General features: G+C 49.7%; 2 protein-coding genes across 13 annotated transcripts in view; both read left to right on the top strand.

The window, feature by feature from the left end:
* LOC140898211 (uncharacterized) overlaps nucleotides 1–9410 on the top strand; it is a 39512-nt gene extending 30102 nt beyond the window's left edge. For 4 of the 12 annotated variants that reach the window (XM_073311715.2, XM_073311713.2, XM_073311717.2 and 1 more), the window contains 3 exons: nucleotides 6746–6971; nucleotides 8820–8972; nucleotides 9295–9377. In XM_073311715.2, coding sequence (XP_073167816.1) covers nucleotides 6746–6971; nucleotides 8820–8940 — 347 coding nt within the window. In that variant the 3' untranslated portion in view covers nucleotides 8941–8972; nucleotides 9295–9377. Of the gene's footprint in view, nucleotides 1–270; nucleotides 323–459; nucleotides 516–5252; nucleotides 5350–6745; nucleotides 6972–8819; nucleotides 8973–9294 lie in introns of those variants that run through there. The other 8 variants (XM_078848809.1, XM_073311714.2, XM_073311723.2 and 5 more) reach the window with 8 other exon arrangements.
* Nucleotides 9411–9543: 133 nt separating this feature from the next.
* Nucleotides 9544–13928, top strand: LOC140898244 (uncharacterized). The gene has a single exon (XM_073311815.2). The coding sequence runs from the start codon at nucleotides 9558–9560 to the stop codon at nucleotides 10173–10175; it is 618 nt and encodes a 205-aa protein (XP_073167916.1). The 5' UTR covers nucleotides 9544–9557; the 3' UTR covers nucleotides 10176–13928.
* Nucleotides 13929–14249: the final 321 nt, after the last annotated feature.

The following is a 14249-nucleotide window of genomic DNA, read 5'->3' as shown; positions in this document are numbered from 1 at the left end:
AGGGACTAAATTTGGAGTGACTTGAGCAGGTCATTCTCTTTAGTCCTGCAGTCAGTCCTATTGAACCGTCTTATGGTGAGCGGGCAGGCGATACGGACTGCTAGCAGTCGTACTGTACCATCTTCTGCCGAGCAGCCATGAGATGTGGATGGCATGCAGTCCTTCTGCACCGTCTGCTGCCAGCCAAAGATGTAAAAGATAGATGGAGTGGGTCAGAACAAGAAATAGACCAGATTTGTTTTGTACTCATTTTCCTCCTCCCCTGTCTAGATCACATTGCAGTCACTCACAGAGAAGGTGCAGCGAGGTAAATCTAGCCATGTATCAATCAGAGGCCAGGCTAACCTCCTTGTTCCAATAACAACGATAACTTAGGTGCACCATTTGTTATTGGAACCCTCCGTGCAGTCCTGCCTGAAATACTCCTTGATGTACAGGCACACCCTTTGTTGATTTTAGCTCCCTGAAGCCAACCCTGTAAGCCGTGTCGTCAGTCGCCCCTCCCTCCGTCAGAGCAACGGCAGACAATCGTTCCGCACCTTTTTTCTGTGCGGACGCCATACCAAGGCAAGCATGGAGGCCGCTCAGCTCACTTTGGCAATTAGGAGCACATTAACCACCACACGCATTATCCAGCAGCCTATGCAGCACCAGAACATGGCAACGCGATACCGGGCGAGGAGGCGACGTCAGCGCGGTCCCGTGAGTGATCAGGACATGGACACAGATTTCTCTGAAAGCATGGGCCCTGCCAATGCATGCATCATGGTGCTAATGGGGCAGGTTCATGCTGTGGAACGCTGATTCTGGGCTCGGGAAACAAGCACAGACTGGTGGGACCGCATAGTGTTGCAGGTCTGGGACGATTCCCAGTGGCTGCGAAACTTTCGCATGCGTAGGGGCACTTTCATAGAACTTTGTGACTTGCTTTCCCTTGCCCTGAAGCGCATGAATACCAAGATGAGAGCAGCCCTCACAGTTGAGAAGCGAGTGGCGATAGCCCTGTGGAAGCTTGCAACGCCAGACAGCTACCGGTCAGTTGGGAATCAATTTGGAGTGGGCAAATCTACTGTGGGGGCTGCTGTGATGCAAGTAGCCCACGCAATCAAAGATCTGCTGATATCAAGGGTAGTGACCCTGGGAAATGTGCAGGTCATAGTGGATGGCTTTGCTGCAACGGGATTCCCTAACTGTGGTGGGGCTATAGACGGAACCCATATCCCTATCTTGGCACCGGAGCACCAAGCCGCTGAGTACATAAACCACAAGGGGTACTTTTCGATAGTGCTGCAAGCTCTGGTGGATCACAAGGGACGTTTCACCAACATCAACGTGGGATGGCCGGGAACGGTGCATGATGCTCGCATCTTCAGGAACTCTGGTCTGTTTCAAAAGCTGCAGGAAGGGACTTTATTCCCAGACCAGAAAATAACTGTTGGGGATGTTGAAATGCCTATATGTATCCTTGGGGACCCAGCCTACCCCTTAATGCCATGGCTCATGAAGCCGTACACAGACAGCCTGGACAGTAGTCAGGAGCTGTTCAACTACAGGCTGAGCAAGTGCAGAATGGTGGTAGAATGTGCATTTGGATGTTTAAAGGCGCGCTGGCGCAGTTTACTGACTCGCTTAGACCTCAGCGAAACCAATATTCCCACTGTTATTACTGCTTGCTGTGTGCTCCACAATATCTGTGAGAGTAAGGGGGAGACGTTTATGGCGGGGTGGGAGGTTGAGGCAAATCGCCTGGCTGCTGGTTACGCGCAGCCAGACACCAGGGCGGTTAGAAGAGCACAGGAGGGCACGGTACGCATCAGAGAAGCTTTGAAAACCAGTTTCATGACTGCCCAGGCTACGGTGTGAAAGTTCTGTTTGTTTCTCCTTGATGAAACCCCCCGCCCCTTGGTTCACTCTACTTCCCTGTAAGCTAACCACCCTCCCCTCCTCCCTTTAATCATTGCTTGCAGAGGCAATAAAGTCATTGCTGCTTCACAGTCATGCATTCGTTATTCATTCATCACACAAATAGGGAGATGACTACCAAGGTATCCCAGGAGGGGTGGTGGAGGAGGGAAGGAAAATGCCACACAGCACTTTAAGCACAGCACTTTAATAGTTGACAACTTTAAAATTTATTGAATGTGACAGCCTTCTTTTTTTTGGGCAATCCTCTGTGGTGGAGTGGCTGGTTGGCCGGAGGCCCCCCCACCGCGTTCTTGGGCGTCTGGGTGTGGAGACTATGGAACTTGGGGAGGAGGGCGGTTGGTTACAGAGGGGCAGCAGTGGCAGTCTGTGCTCCAGCTGCCTTTGCTGCAGCTCAACCATACACTGGAGCATACTGGTTTGGTCCTGCAGCAGCTTCAGCATTGAATCCTGCCTCCTCTCATCACGCTGCTGCCACATTTGAGCTTCAGCCCTCTCTTCAGCCTGCCACTTACTCTCTTCAGCCTGCCACTTACTCTCTTCAGCCTGCCACCTCTCCTCCCAGTCATTTTGTGCTTTCCTGCACTCTGACATTATTTGCCTCCACGCATTCGTCTGTGCTCTGTCAGTGTGGGAGGACAGCATGAGCTCGGAGAACATTTCATCGCGAGTGCGTTTTTTTTTCTTTCTAAGCTTCACTAGCCTCTGGGAAGGAGAAGATCCTGTGATCATTGAAACACATGCAGCTGGTGGAGAAAAAAAAAAGGGACAGTGGTATTTAAAAAGACACATTTTATAAAACAGTCGCTACACTCTTTCAGGGTAAACCTTGCTGTTAACATTACATACATAGCACATGTGCTTTCATTACAAGGTCGCATTTTGCCTCCTCCCACCGCGTGACTACCCCCTCAACCTTCCCCCCTCCCTGTGGCTAACAGCGGGGAACATTTCTGTTTAGCCACAGGCAAACAGCCCAGCAGGAATGGGCTCCTCTGAGTGTCCCCTGAAGAAAAGCACTCTATTTCAACCAGGTGACCATGAATTATATCTCACTCTCCTGAGGACAACACAGAGAGATAAAGAACGGATTTTGGTTGAATGCCAGCAAACATACACTGCAATGCTTTGTTCTACAGTGATTCCCGAGTACGTGTTACTGGCCTGGAGTGGTAAAGTGTCCTACCATGAAGGACGAAATAAGGCTGCCCTCCCCAGAAACCTTTTGCAAAGGCTTTAGGACTACATCTAGGAGAACCGCAAATGGCAGGGCAAAGTAATCCTTTCACATGCTTGCTTTTAAACCATGTATAGCATTTTAAAAGGTACACTCACCAGAGGTCCCTTCTCCGCCTGCTGGGTCCAGGAGGCAGCCTTGGGTGGGTTCGGGGGGTACTGGCTCCAGGTCTAGGGTGAGAAACAGTTCCTGGCTGTCGGGAAAACCGGTTTCTCCGCTTGCTTGCTGTGAGCTATCTACAACCTCCTCATCATCATCATCTTCTTCGTCCCCAAAACCTACTTCCGTATTGCCTCCATCTCCATTGAAGGAGTCAAACAACACGGCTGGGGTAGTGGTGGCTGAACCCCCTAAAATGGCATGCAGCTCTTCATAGAAGCAGCATGTTTGGGGCTCTGACCCGGAGCGGCCGTTCGCCTCTCTGGTTTTCTGGTAGGCTTTCCTCAGCTCCTTCAGTTTCACGCGGCACTGCTTCGGGTCCCTGTTATGGCTTCTGTCCTTCATGCCCTGGGAGATTTTCACAAAGGTTTTGGCATTTCGAAAACTGGAACGGAGTTCTGATAGCACGGATTCCTCTCCCCATACAGTGATCAGATCCCGTACTTCCCGTTCGGTCCATGTTGGAGCTCTTTTGCGATTCTGGGACTCCATCATGGTCACCTGTGCTGATGAGCTCTGCATGGTCACCTGCAGCTTGCCACGCTGGCCAAACAGGAAATGAGATTCAAAAGTTCGCGGTTCTTTTCCTGTCTACCTGGCCAGTGCATCTGAGTTGAGAGTGCTGTCCAGAGCGGTCAGAATGGAGCACTCTGGGATAGCTCCCGGAGGCCAATACCATCGAATTGTGTCCACAGTACCCCAAATTCGAGCCGGCAACGTCGATTTAAGCGCTAATCCACTTGTCAGGGGTGGAGTAAGGAAATCGATTTTAAGAGCCCTTTAAATCAAAATAAAGGGCTTCATTGTGTGGACAGGTGCAGGTTTAAATCGATTTAACGCTGCTAAATTCGACCTAAAGTCCTAGTGTAGACCAGGGCTCAGAGACTCAAAATGGCCTAGGGATTTGGGTCTCTTCTTGGGGTAAGTCCAGACACAGGCTCCTTGCTGAGCTGATTGTGGTGTGTCTGTACTGAGGGGAATGGAGCCCCTCTCACCGCAGTGTTCTTTCAGTGGCAAACCCAGTGATGATGGTGGAGGCAGCTAACTGGAAAGCTGGTTTTCAGAGCTGGGGGCACCTGGCATTCCCTCAGGAGCCAATGGGAGTGGCTGAAGCCTAGGACCTCTGACAATCCCGGCATGCATAGACATTCGCAAGTCCGCCAGGTTTTTTAAAGATTTTGGGTGTCTCAGCTCTTAGGAGTCAGAATTGAGTCCGGTTCCAGAACCGCTAAGACCCCATACCCTCCGTTTGAGTAGTGGGTGCTCAGCACATCTGAAAATCCGGCACAGGGTGTCTGAAATTGGGGGCCCAGCCTCAGCAGCTCCCTTACTTCCCAACATGGCTAAAGTGGGACGGGTCTGGTGCCTGGTGGGTGGGTGGGTGCCTGCCTGCATGCGTGCGTGGAGGGGATTTACAGAGTAAGCCTGTCCTGCACTCACCCCACAGCGGCTGTTCCTGTGGCTCCTGTCCGTTGGGGTTGGGTATGTTTGCAGTCCCCCAGTGGGTGAGAGGGCAGCTGGACTAAATTTGAGAGAGTGGTGCCCTAACCCCGTGGAGTCCCTTTGCTGCTCTGTGCCTCAGTTTTCCCATGTGTAGAATGGGCATAATGATACCACACTTTGAGCACTCTGAGAGCTATGGATGTACAGTGCTGGGTATCACTGATATCTCTGTTTTTGAAAGCTATGCTTGAGCTCAAACAGAAGCTCGGCTCTCTGAAATTCTCTGGCTTGCGTTATACAGGAAGGGAGGCTAGATGACCGTAATGGTCCTTCTGGCTTAAAATCTTTAGTCACTGATCCACCTCCAACACAAACTTCATATAATTTTAAAAAAATCAGAAATGACATCGTAGCAAAGAAAATGTCGTTGGTCTGTGCTTATCTGCACCAGCACCAGGGATAACTTCTCAGTGCCTTCCTTGTTTTTAAGACGTCAGCACACAACCTTCAAGCAGAAATCTCCAACTTACACCTGTTCCTCAGAGAGCCCATCCACAGTACCACCGCTCCATGATCGTCTCCACATGGTAATCACAAGCTCACCTCACAAAAACTCATCCCTCTCTTCCTTTTAAGTTTTATACTTCCTGGCCTTTTAAGTAACCATTCAGTTGCAAAGATAAAGTACCGCATGGTGTTTGCTGTACGATAAATGCACTGTCCAACACAATTAGTAGGAGATAAGGACTCAGTTTTTCCAGTTATCAGATGTAGATGTAAAACCCCACAGATCTTTCCCCTTTTCTCTTCCGTTATTAAATATTGAGATAAAAGCCAATCACTGGTCCCTTCCCCATTGCCATGAGGGGAGAGAAATTAGCACTTTCTAGTTATTTATAAAAGAATGAACCAAAATCCCCTCGGATTTTACCCCTTTTCTCCCTTATCATCAAAACCGTGATATAAAATCCCATCTCTATTCCCCTGCCTGCCCAGTCCCCAGTTTGAAATGCAGGAACTTCTGGTTTGGGAGAGAAAACTGTTGTCTGGGGTCCCCAGCCCAAGTGGGGCTGACAGTTACAGCCTGCACAATGATCAGCTCTCCTCTCACATGTGATGATAATGTTGCATCCCCCTTTACATCAAACAGAATCGGAGAGATTTGCTGATTAGTGTCTGCACGGGCGAGGGTGTGCTCTGGCAGTGCTCATCCGCAATCTAGTCTTTTGGTGCTGATGTAGGACTTATGATCTCTTTGACATTACATGTCCTGGCTCTCCAGGCCTTGGATTTTATGGGACAGACCAGGAGGCTGTCACTTAGCAAATATAACTGGCTTTTGAAATGAAACATTTACTTTGTGAGAAATTCAGAGTCTCTGGGGAAACAACTGGAAGACTAGAAAGCAGAAAAGTTTTCACTGGAGTCGTATTTTCAAAAATGTGGGGCACATCCCCCCGGGTGTGTGTGTGCAAAGCATTAGTTGGGGATGGAACATGGAGAGGTGTCTCAGGTTTCATAACCCCTCTCCCCCAACAAACCCCACACAACCAGGTCGTTAGGTGTCCTAGTGGCAAAGAAAATCTGTAAAATGTGACCCGAGTGTGACTGATGCAGATGCATTGCTCTGAGTTTGCAGAGTGCCTGAGACAAAGACTCTGAGCTGCAACCTGCCCTGTGCATGTCAGTGGTGCTGACTCGGAGGCTATTGATGATGACTGAAATGTCAACATCAGAAACATTAGAATCCCTGAAAGAGTCTCTTTTGAGTCAGCACTTTTCTAGGGGTCCCTCAGAAATTGTGACTGTTTGTGTCCTGGGGGGAGGCACCAGGTTTACGCTGTAACTAAAGTGTCCAAACACTTTCCCAGCATCGCAGTGATGAGATGTTCTGTCTGCAGGGAGAGATCCGGGGGGATCACGTTGTGAAATAGACTAACGCCCCTTCTGAAATCATCCTCTTTTCCCTTGTTGCTCTGACAGGCTGCAGAACAACATCCACATTACACTCCAGATCGTTCCATCCTCCCAGGGGATGGGGAAGTGACATGTCTGCAGCGGAATTGATGACCTTTGAGGAGGTGGCTGTGTATTTCACTGAGGAAGAATGTGCTCTGCTGGACCTGGGTCAGAGAGCCCTCTACAGGGACATCATGCAGGAGAACTATGAGACCGTGACCTCACTGGATAAGGATTCCTGTCCCCTCAGGTATTAGAAATCGTAGGGCCTCTAAAGTGCCCAGGTTTTGCTTCTGTTCTGGATTTTTCTTTGATTCTTTTCCAGCTAGTTTCACAAGTTTGGAGATGAAAAGCAATGAAACCGGCAGAACCTTGTCTACACTATAGCTGCTACTGGTTCAGCTGAACTGATGGGAGGGTTTGTTTCTTCCAACATTCCCTGGTGAAGAGTCTGCCTTAAATCTCAGGAGGTTCAGACCCTCTCGTTCCCAGAGACCACGTGAGAAGGACTGGCCCCTCCACACCTCCTGTGGGACAGGAAATTCTGAGACACAATGGAGATGATAACCTACCCTCAAGTTTTCAAGAGGGAAGAAGGGATTGTATTTATCTGTCTGTGATTCACAATCACTAAAATGCATAAAATCTCTCGTTTGGAGAGAGCGCTGATCTCTGGAGATTGAGTAAGAGGCAAGGGGATTGGTCATGCTGATGTGTTGAAGTCAGCAAGTCCCCTAGTGTATGGCGATCATTGGGTTAGATTCTCTGGCCTCTGTTGTGCAAGAGATCAGATTAGATAATCATGAAGCCTCCTTTTCTGCCTTGAAATGTATCAGTGCCTGTGATATGTCAGGGTAGAAGCTGGACTAATGAGCAGCTGTGTCACTCCATTCTGCCACCTGGTTGCCTTTTAATGCCTTGCTCGAGTATGCAAGCTTCTGTGTGTGTGTGAGAGAGAGAGAGAGAGAAACTGCAGCCTGCCAGCCACACTTGGGTTACACTCTGGCTCTCACCAGCCTGGGTTGTACTATAGGGTGACCCCAACATACCCCCAGTTTTAGTTTTTACCCCAGAAAGGTGTGTCCTATACTGTCCAGCCCTCTCCTGGACAATACAAGTTATATTATGTCCATTATTCCTTTAAAAAGAGTAATATACACACGACTTGTCACCCCAAATGGAATTTCCCAGACACTTCAATGTAAACACACTGGATTAGATAAAACAACAATACAAGTTTATTAACTACAAAGAGAGAGCTTTTAAGTGAGTGACAGTAATGAGGCATAAAATGGTTACAAGGAAAATAAAGATAGGACATTTACTAATACATAACAAATTATATCAGATTCAAGCAAAGTTTCTCCCCACATGTTTTCATGTCTTAGTGACCAAACCCTGTAGGTCAAGACCCTTCTTCTAGAGTCCAACAAATGCTTCTTTTGTCTCTTTAGGTGCAGAGAATGTGATAGGGAGAGAGAATGGGTCTTGCAGTGATTGTCCTTCCTTTTTATTGTTTCAGTCCCCCTTTTGAAAAACATTTCCGGCTGGGCATCAGGAGACAAAAAGGCTATGTGGAAGGATATTCCCTGCTGCTTTTTTCTTACCTGTTTGAGTTTTCTTTGTTCCCTGCTTGATGACTCTGTTTACTGCTTCAATGAAAATTAAGTACAGCAGACATTGCTTTGTTTAGGACAGACTGGTTTGCCAACTTCTGTTTGGGCAGGGCTGTGGGGTTTGGAACATGTGTTAAGAACACCATACAGGGGAATCTTATAACTTACGTACAATGTTGCCACACACATTTCACCAGGACAGTGCTGATCAGCAAATTATGAGTTTTCAAATGATACCTCACAAGGCATATTTTGTACAAAAAATATTACAACAGTGTGTAGGGTGTGAACACAGAGGTATATTCTGTCACAACATCCTACAAGGGGAACAACACATCCCCCAGCAGGTGTCTGATTCCCCTAAAATGTCTCTGTGACCTAGATTTCATCCATCCATCCAGATCCTATGTCCCTCAGCACAGAAAAAGGCTTGGTTCAAATCAGGGAAAGTTCTCTGTAACAAATATTCTCTGTATCAACAGCAATCCCTGGTCTCCCCTGGTCTCCTTTCCCAATAGCAGGATTTGCAGTTCCCAAACCTGCTGTGATCTCCCAGCTGGAGCAAGGGGAAGAACTGTGGTTCCCAGGTCTGCAGGGTACTGAGGAAAGTGAGATCTCCAGGGGCACTTGCACAGGTGAGGAATCAGTTATTCTGACACAGAAATGTTAAGACAAATAAAAAATTGGGATTCCCACAAGGGCCCTGTGAGCTCACCGGGGTCTGGATCATTCCCAGCAGTGGCTAAATGCTCACGGCATGAGGCACCAAGTCTGGCTGCCCTCTAGTGGTACCTGCCTTGCTTCTGACTGTTCAGGTGGGAGGTGGAAGCAGAATGGATCCTCTCCTCTGGAGAAGGGTTGTGGAGAAGGTGGGGGGAAGATTCAGAACCTGATTTTTTCGATTGCCCTAACAATTATTTTGGGTTGTTTTCCCCTTTCCTATTCCCTTTCCCACAGCACAGGGAGTGACTCCTGTCTGGATTCTCTCTCTGTCCCAGCAGGCCATCGGACGGTGAGTGAGACTGAGGGTGGGAACCCTCAGCAGGAAGGTCCTGAGCAACTGGAACCACTTGGGTCGGTATTGGCAAGATCTGAAGAGGATGTTTCCCACAGTCAGTGTAGACCAAAAATAGAGGAGAGAAGCCACCTAGTGGAGGCACTGGGTCAGGATCCTGGGTTTTCAGGACCTGAAAGAAATTATAATCCAACCGAAAATCCACATGAGAGAGAGTAAATACACATGCACTGTGTGTGGGAGATGCTTTGGGCAGAGCTCGGACCTTATTGTACACCAGAGAACGCACACGGGAGAGAGACCCTACAGTTGCCTTGAGTGTGGGCAAAGCTTCAGCCACAACTCCAACCTGCTCCGGCACAGGAGGAGCCACACGGGGGAGAAACCCTTTATCTGCCCTGATTGTGGGAAAAGGTTCATTGGTACCGCTGACATCAAGAGGCACCAGAGAATCCACACGGGAGAGAAACCCTACAATTGCTCCGAGTGCGGGCAGAGCTTCAGCCGCAGCTCGAATTTCCTGAGGCACCAGAGAACCCACACAGGGGAGAAGCCCTTTCAATGTCCTGAGTGCGGGAAGAGCTTCCGAGAGAGATCAGACATCTACAGGCACCACAGAACCCACACAGGGGAGAGACCCTACCAGTGCCTCGACTGTGGGAAGGGCTTCGCTGTGAACTCAGACCTGATTAGGCATAAGAGAGTTCACACGGGAGAGAAACACTATCTGTGTCTGGGGTGTGGGAGGAGCTTCAGCCGGAGCTGCCATCTGATTGCACATCAGCACATCAGCAAACGTACATGGCCTATAAGGCCCCGATGAGCAGAGGGGGGAGTGAAAAACACATTTGCTGATCTTCTCATATGTCAGGGGAATTCAGCTTTGGCGTATCTGTCTGCCTGTCTCTGGACGCTTGTCCCTAGCTCCTCTCCCCCTCCACTACCACTGACTGGCCCTACAAATGCCACATCTGCTCTCCTTTTCCTGGCCTTGCTGTGTCGAGGTTCCTTTCCGGGATGTTTCTTTTGGGGTGAGGTGTTAGTGGGGGTAAGCCGGAGTGGTGTAGAGATCTGATGTCAGCTGGGTATAGAGCAATGCTTGCAACACAGATCTGTCAACTGTCCTGCTACTGCTGACTCTACACTGTGCTGCTGCAGCTGCTGGGAGGATCCACAGGTTAGGCTGGGAGCAAGTGGGGTTAGGAGACCAGGAGAAAATACTGTGGGGAAGGTCAAAAGGACTTGAGACTTGATTTCACCACCCCAACCCCTGTAATGACAGTGCACCCTGGAAGTATTGGCTCACCTAGCCACCACAATCCAGCCAGACTCAACCCCTGGGCCAAGGTCCCCGCTGTGCTTTGTTCTGCCCAGCTTCCAGCCCCAGCTGCTACTCAGTAACTGTCTGCTGGGTGAGGGTTTGGGTGTCAGCTCAGCCCATGGTTAGCAAGAGAGCCCAGAAGGTACACCCGGATTAACAGGGGCCTCTCCCCACCTTGGATGGAGCAGGGGAGATGAGACCTGAGGGACTGAATGTTTTCTCAGAGGGTCCCCACATTAAAACAATCTCAGGGCTGATGGGCAGCTGGCTCCAGGGGGTGGCCTGGAGCCATGGATGGCAGCAGTGGGCATGTTTCTCTGGGACCCTGTCTCTGTCTTACTTGGTTTGGAAGCTTCTCTGTGTTTTGGTCAGATCAGTCATGTGTTGTGTTTTCCCAGGTGAGCATAGAGAGGGGGCTTGATTGCCCTATCAGAGGGCCCTGGCTATTGCTTAGGGAGAAGAGACTGCTTTTGCATTACCTCTGTTCAGTCTGGGCAGAGTTAAGCTTCCTGGGTCAGATGGTGCTTCAGTACTCATGACCCCTCCCAATGTACCCAATCACCATGTCAGAGCCCGGGCTGAGCAGCTCTGCTCCCCAGTGGGGTTTGTGCAGGGAGAGCCCTTCCCTATCGCCCCTCTCTGCTCAGCCCGGGGGACTCTCTCTGGGGGCTGACACCAGCTCCTGAGCCGCAGACTCCAGGTGAAGGGAGAAACCTGAGGGAAAGGGCTGGAGCTGGGCAGGAAAGTGATGCTGCACAAACGGCCCCTCCTCGCCCCAGCTCTGTTCTCAGATGGGAGTCTGCAAGTCCCAGAGCTGATGCCCTCCCTGACTCCACCCCCCACCCTGACTCTGCTGCCCTGAGCGCCTGCAGGAGCTGAGCCAGCTCCAGGAGAGCGAACATCCCAGCACCGGGCCAGGGACCAAGTCTCCCAATCTGAGGGTAGGGGAGAGGGGGCAGTTGGGAGACCTGGGGAGAGACTGGAAGGGGCAGCAGAAGCAATAAGTGGGGAAGGAGGTTCCCAGCCATGCCCAGACCCATTCCCTGCAGCACCCTGGGGCAGATTGACTTTCCTGGGACAAGGTGATGAGCAGAGATTGGAAAAGCCAGTTCCTGCCTGTGCCTTGTCCCTGCGCTGCTGGGGGAATGTGTTGCCCGGGGGACAGTGTCAGGGGGGATCTCCTAAAGCGGCTCCTTTGATTCTGCTCTTTTCTAGCATTTGATTCACAGACTGTTACCAGGAATCTCTTTTCTGCTGTCTTTTTCATCCCCTTTTGAAAAACTCAATTTGATTTTCAAACCTCCCGGCAATGCCAGCCGTACCAGGGCTGTCTCCCTGCTCAGAATGGGTCTGGTTCTATGTGGCTTTTCACATGATCTGGCTGCTTCAAAGGTGTAATGACTGACCCAACAGGTCCGTGGGGGTGCGGGTGCCTGTGCAGGAACACCCGGATATCCCGATTGGGGTCATGGGTGTGAAGCCCTAATCTCAGGTCACTGAGTCCCAATGCGTATATTTGTGTAGGAGAGAGACCAATTTTTTGGGGGAGGCAATTTGACTCCCAATCCATCATAACGAGGTGTTCAGCTCCTCCTGGGTACGTGCCCGTTCCTTTCTGGACTCAGAGGATAGACAGTCACAGGTGACCCTGAGTTGATCAGTGACTCTGATACCGCCTGGTCCCGCAGAACCCTTGGCAGAGAAGTCCCCTATCAGCCTCTCCTCATTGCTCCAGCCCCAGCTGCTGGGCCTGAGGCCTCTCTGCCAGCCTGTTGGGAGAGGGATTTGCTTTATCAACCTTTTAATTCACTTCTCCTGCTTCTGCCGCAACTCAGCTGGACAGGCTGGTGAAGCTGGTTGTGCTGCCTTGAGGAAGTTGCCAAGACATTCCTCTCTCAGGTTCCAACTCACCCCATCACCAGAAATGTCAGCTGACTCCTGTATGAATCATAGAAGATTAGGGTTGGAAGAGGCCTCAGGAGGTTATCTAGTCTAATCCCCTGCTCAAACTAGGACCAACCCCAACTCAATCATCCCAGTCAGGGCTTTGTCAAGCTGGGCCTTAAAAACCTCTAAGGATGGAGATTCCACTGTCTCCCTAGGTAACGCATTCCAGTGCTTCACCACCCTCCTAGTGAAATAGTGTTTCCTAATATCAACCTAGACCTTCCCCACTGCAACTTGAGACCATTGCTTCTTATTCTGCCCCTGTTTCTCACAGGGCTGGGCCACAAATGGCAATCAAACCACCAGGAAGAAAGAAGTTCTTTATTTCTGAGATAGGAAATGATTATATAAAATGACAGGGGTTAATACAATGCTCAGCATTTGTATTTTATCAGCCAAGAAGCCATGCTGGGCACTGACTGCTTTTCAGCAAAAGGAAATCAAGGCAGAGAGGATGTTCCTGGCCCACTTACATTGCCCTTTGGCCTAAGGTGCCTGGGTCACACCGTCAGCTTCAGGCAGGGGCAGGGGCAGGGTGTGTTATTAGCTACATCATTAGTAGTTTGTAGCAAAGTTCCTGTAACACAGAAACCAAATCAGATCCCAGGGAGCTATCCAGGGATAACCCCATCCAGCTACCACCTCTTACATTGTAAATCTTTCTCCCTACACTAGGCTTTTAACACGTTGGCTCAGACCCACCTTCAAAACCCACCTTTTCTCCTAGGGAAGACCCAGCTAATAGTTTCTGTCTGAGGTGGGGTGACAGGCACTGCACATGGTGTCTGGCTGAGGCTGTCCCACTCATTTATACAAGGGCCTTATAATGTTCTCTGTAACATTCTCCATCCTATTCCTTATCTACTGGCTGAGATTCCTTTGCTAGCATTTCTGACTGCAGCTGCAGGCTGAGCAGAGGTGCCTGTTGAACTGTCTGCAATGCCAGTTCCCCAATCACTGCACTGAGAGGAGGATTAGCAGAGCTCCCCTGCAGGCAGCCAGGGGAGGCCCTGCATTTCTGGGGCTATTTTGGGGCTATATAAGGCAGACTGTGCCCACTGAAATGATCTCACACCCAGACATTGCAGGGAGGGAGGGGGAGGAAGTCCTCTTGAAGGTTAAGTAATTAGAAGGCAGGCTAAGAAAAATCCCAGTTTATTATAATATTGTCAGTTATTTAAATCAGCATTTTATTCTGGCATCAGGCACATTCTCTTCTGTTTTTTGAAAGGCCTTATTGCTTTAGAGTAACAGCCGTGTTAGTCTGTATTCGCAAAAAGAAAAGGAGTACTTGTGGCACCTTAGAGACTAACCGATTTATTTGAGCATAAGCTTTCGTGAGCTACAGCTCACTTCATCGGATGCATACTGTGGAAAGTATAGAAGATCTTTTTATACACACAAAGCATGAAAAAATGGGTGTTTACCACTACAAAAGGTTTTCTCTCCCCCCACCCCACTCTCCTGCTGGTAATAGCTTATCTAAAGTGATCACTCTCCTTACAATGTGTATGATAATCAAGGTGGGCCATTTCCAGCACAAATCCAGGGTTTAACAAGAATGTCTGGGGGGAGGGGGGTAGGAAAAAACAAGAGGAAATAGGTTACCTTGCATAATGACTTAGCCAC

The sequence above is a fragment of the Lepidochelys kempii genome, chromosome 14, assembly GCF_965140285.1.
Source record: "Lepidochelys kempii isolate rLepKem1 chromosome 14, rLepKem1.hap1, whole genome shotgun sequence".
NCBI classification, from domain to species: Eukaryota; Metazoa; Chordata; order Testudines; family Cheloniidae; genus Lepidochelys; species Lepidochelys kempii.
The sequence above is the reverse complement of the archived record's forward strand: the minus strand, read 5'-3'. Positions and strand labels throughout refer to the sequence as shown.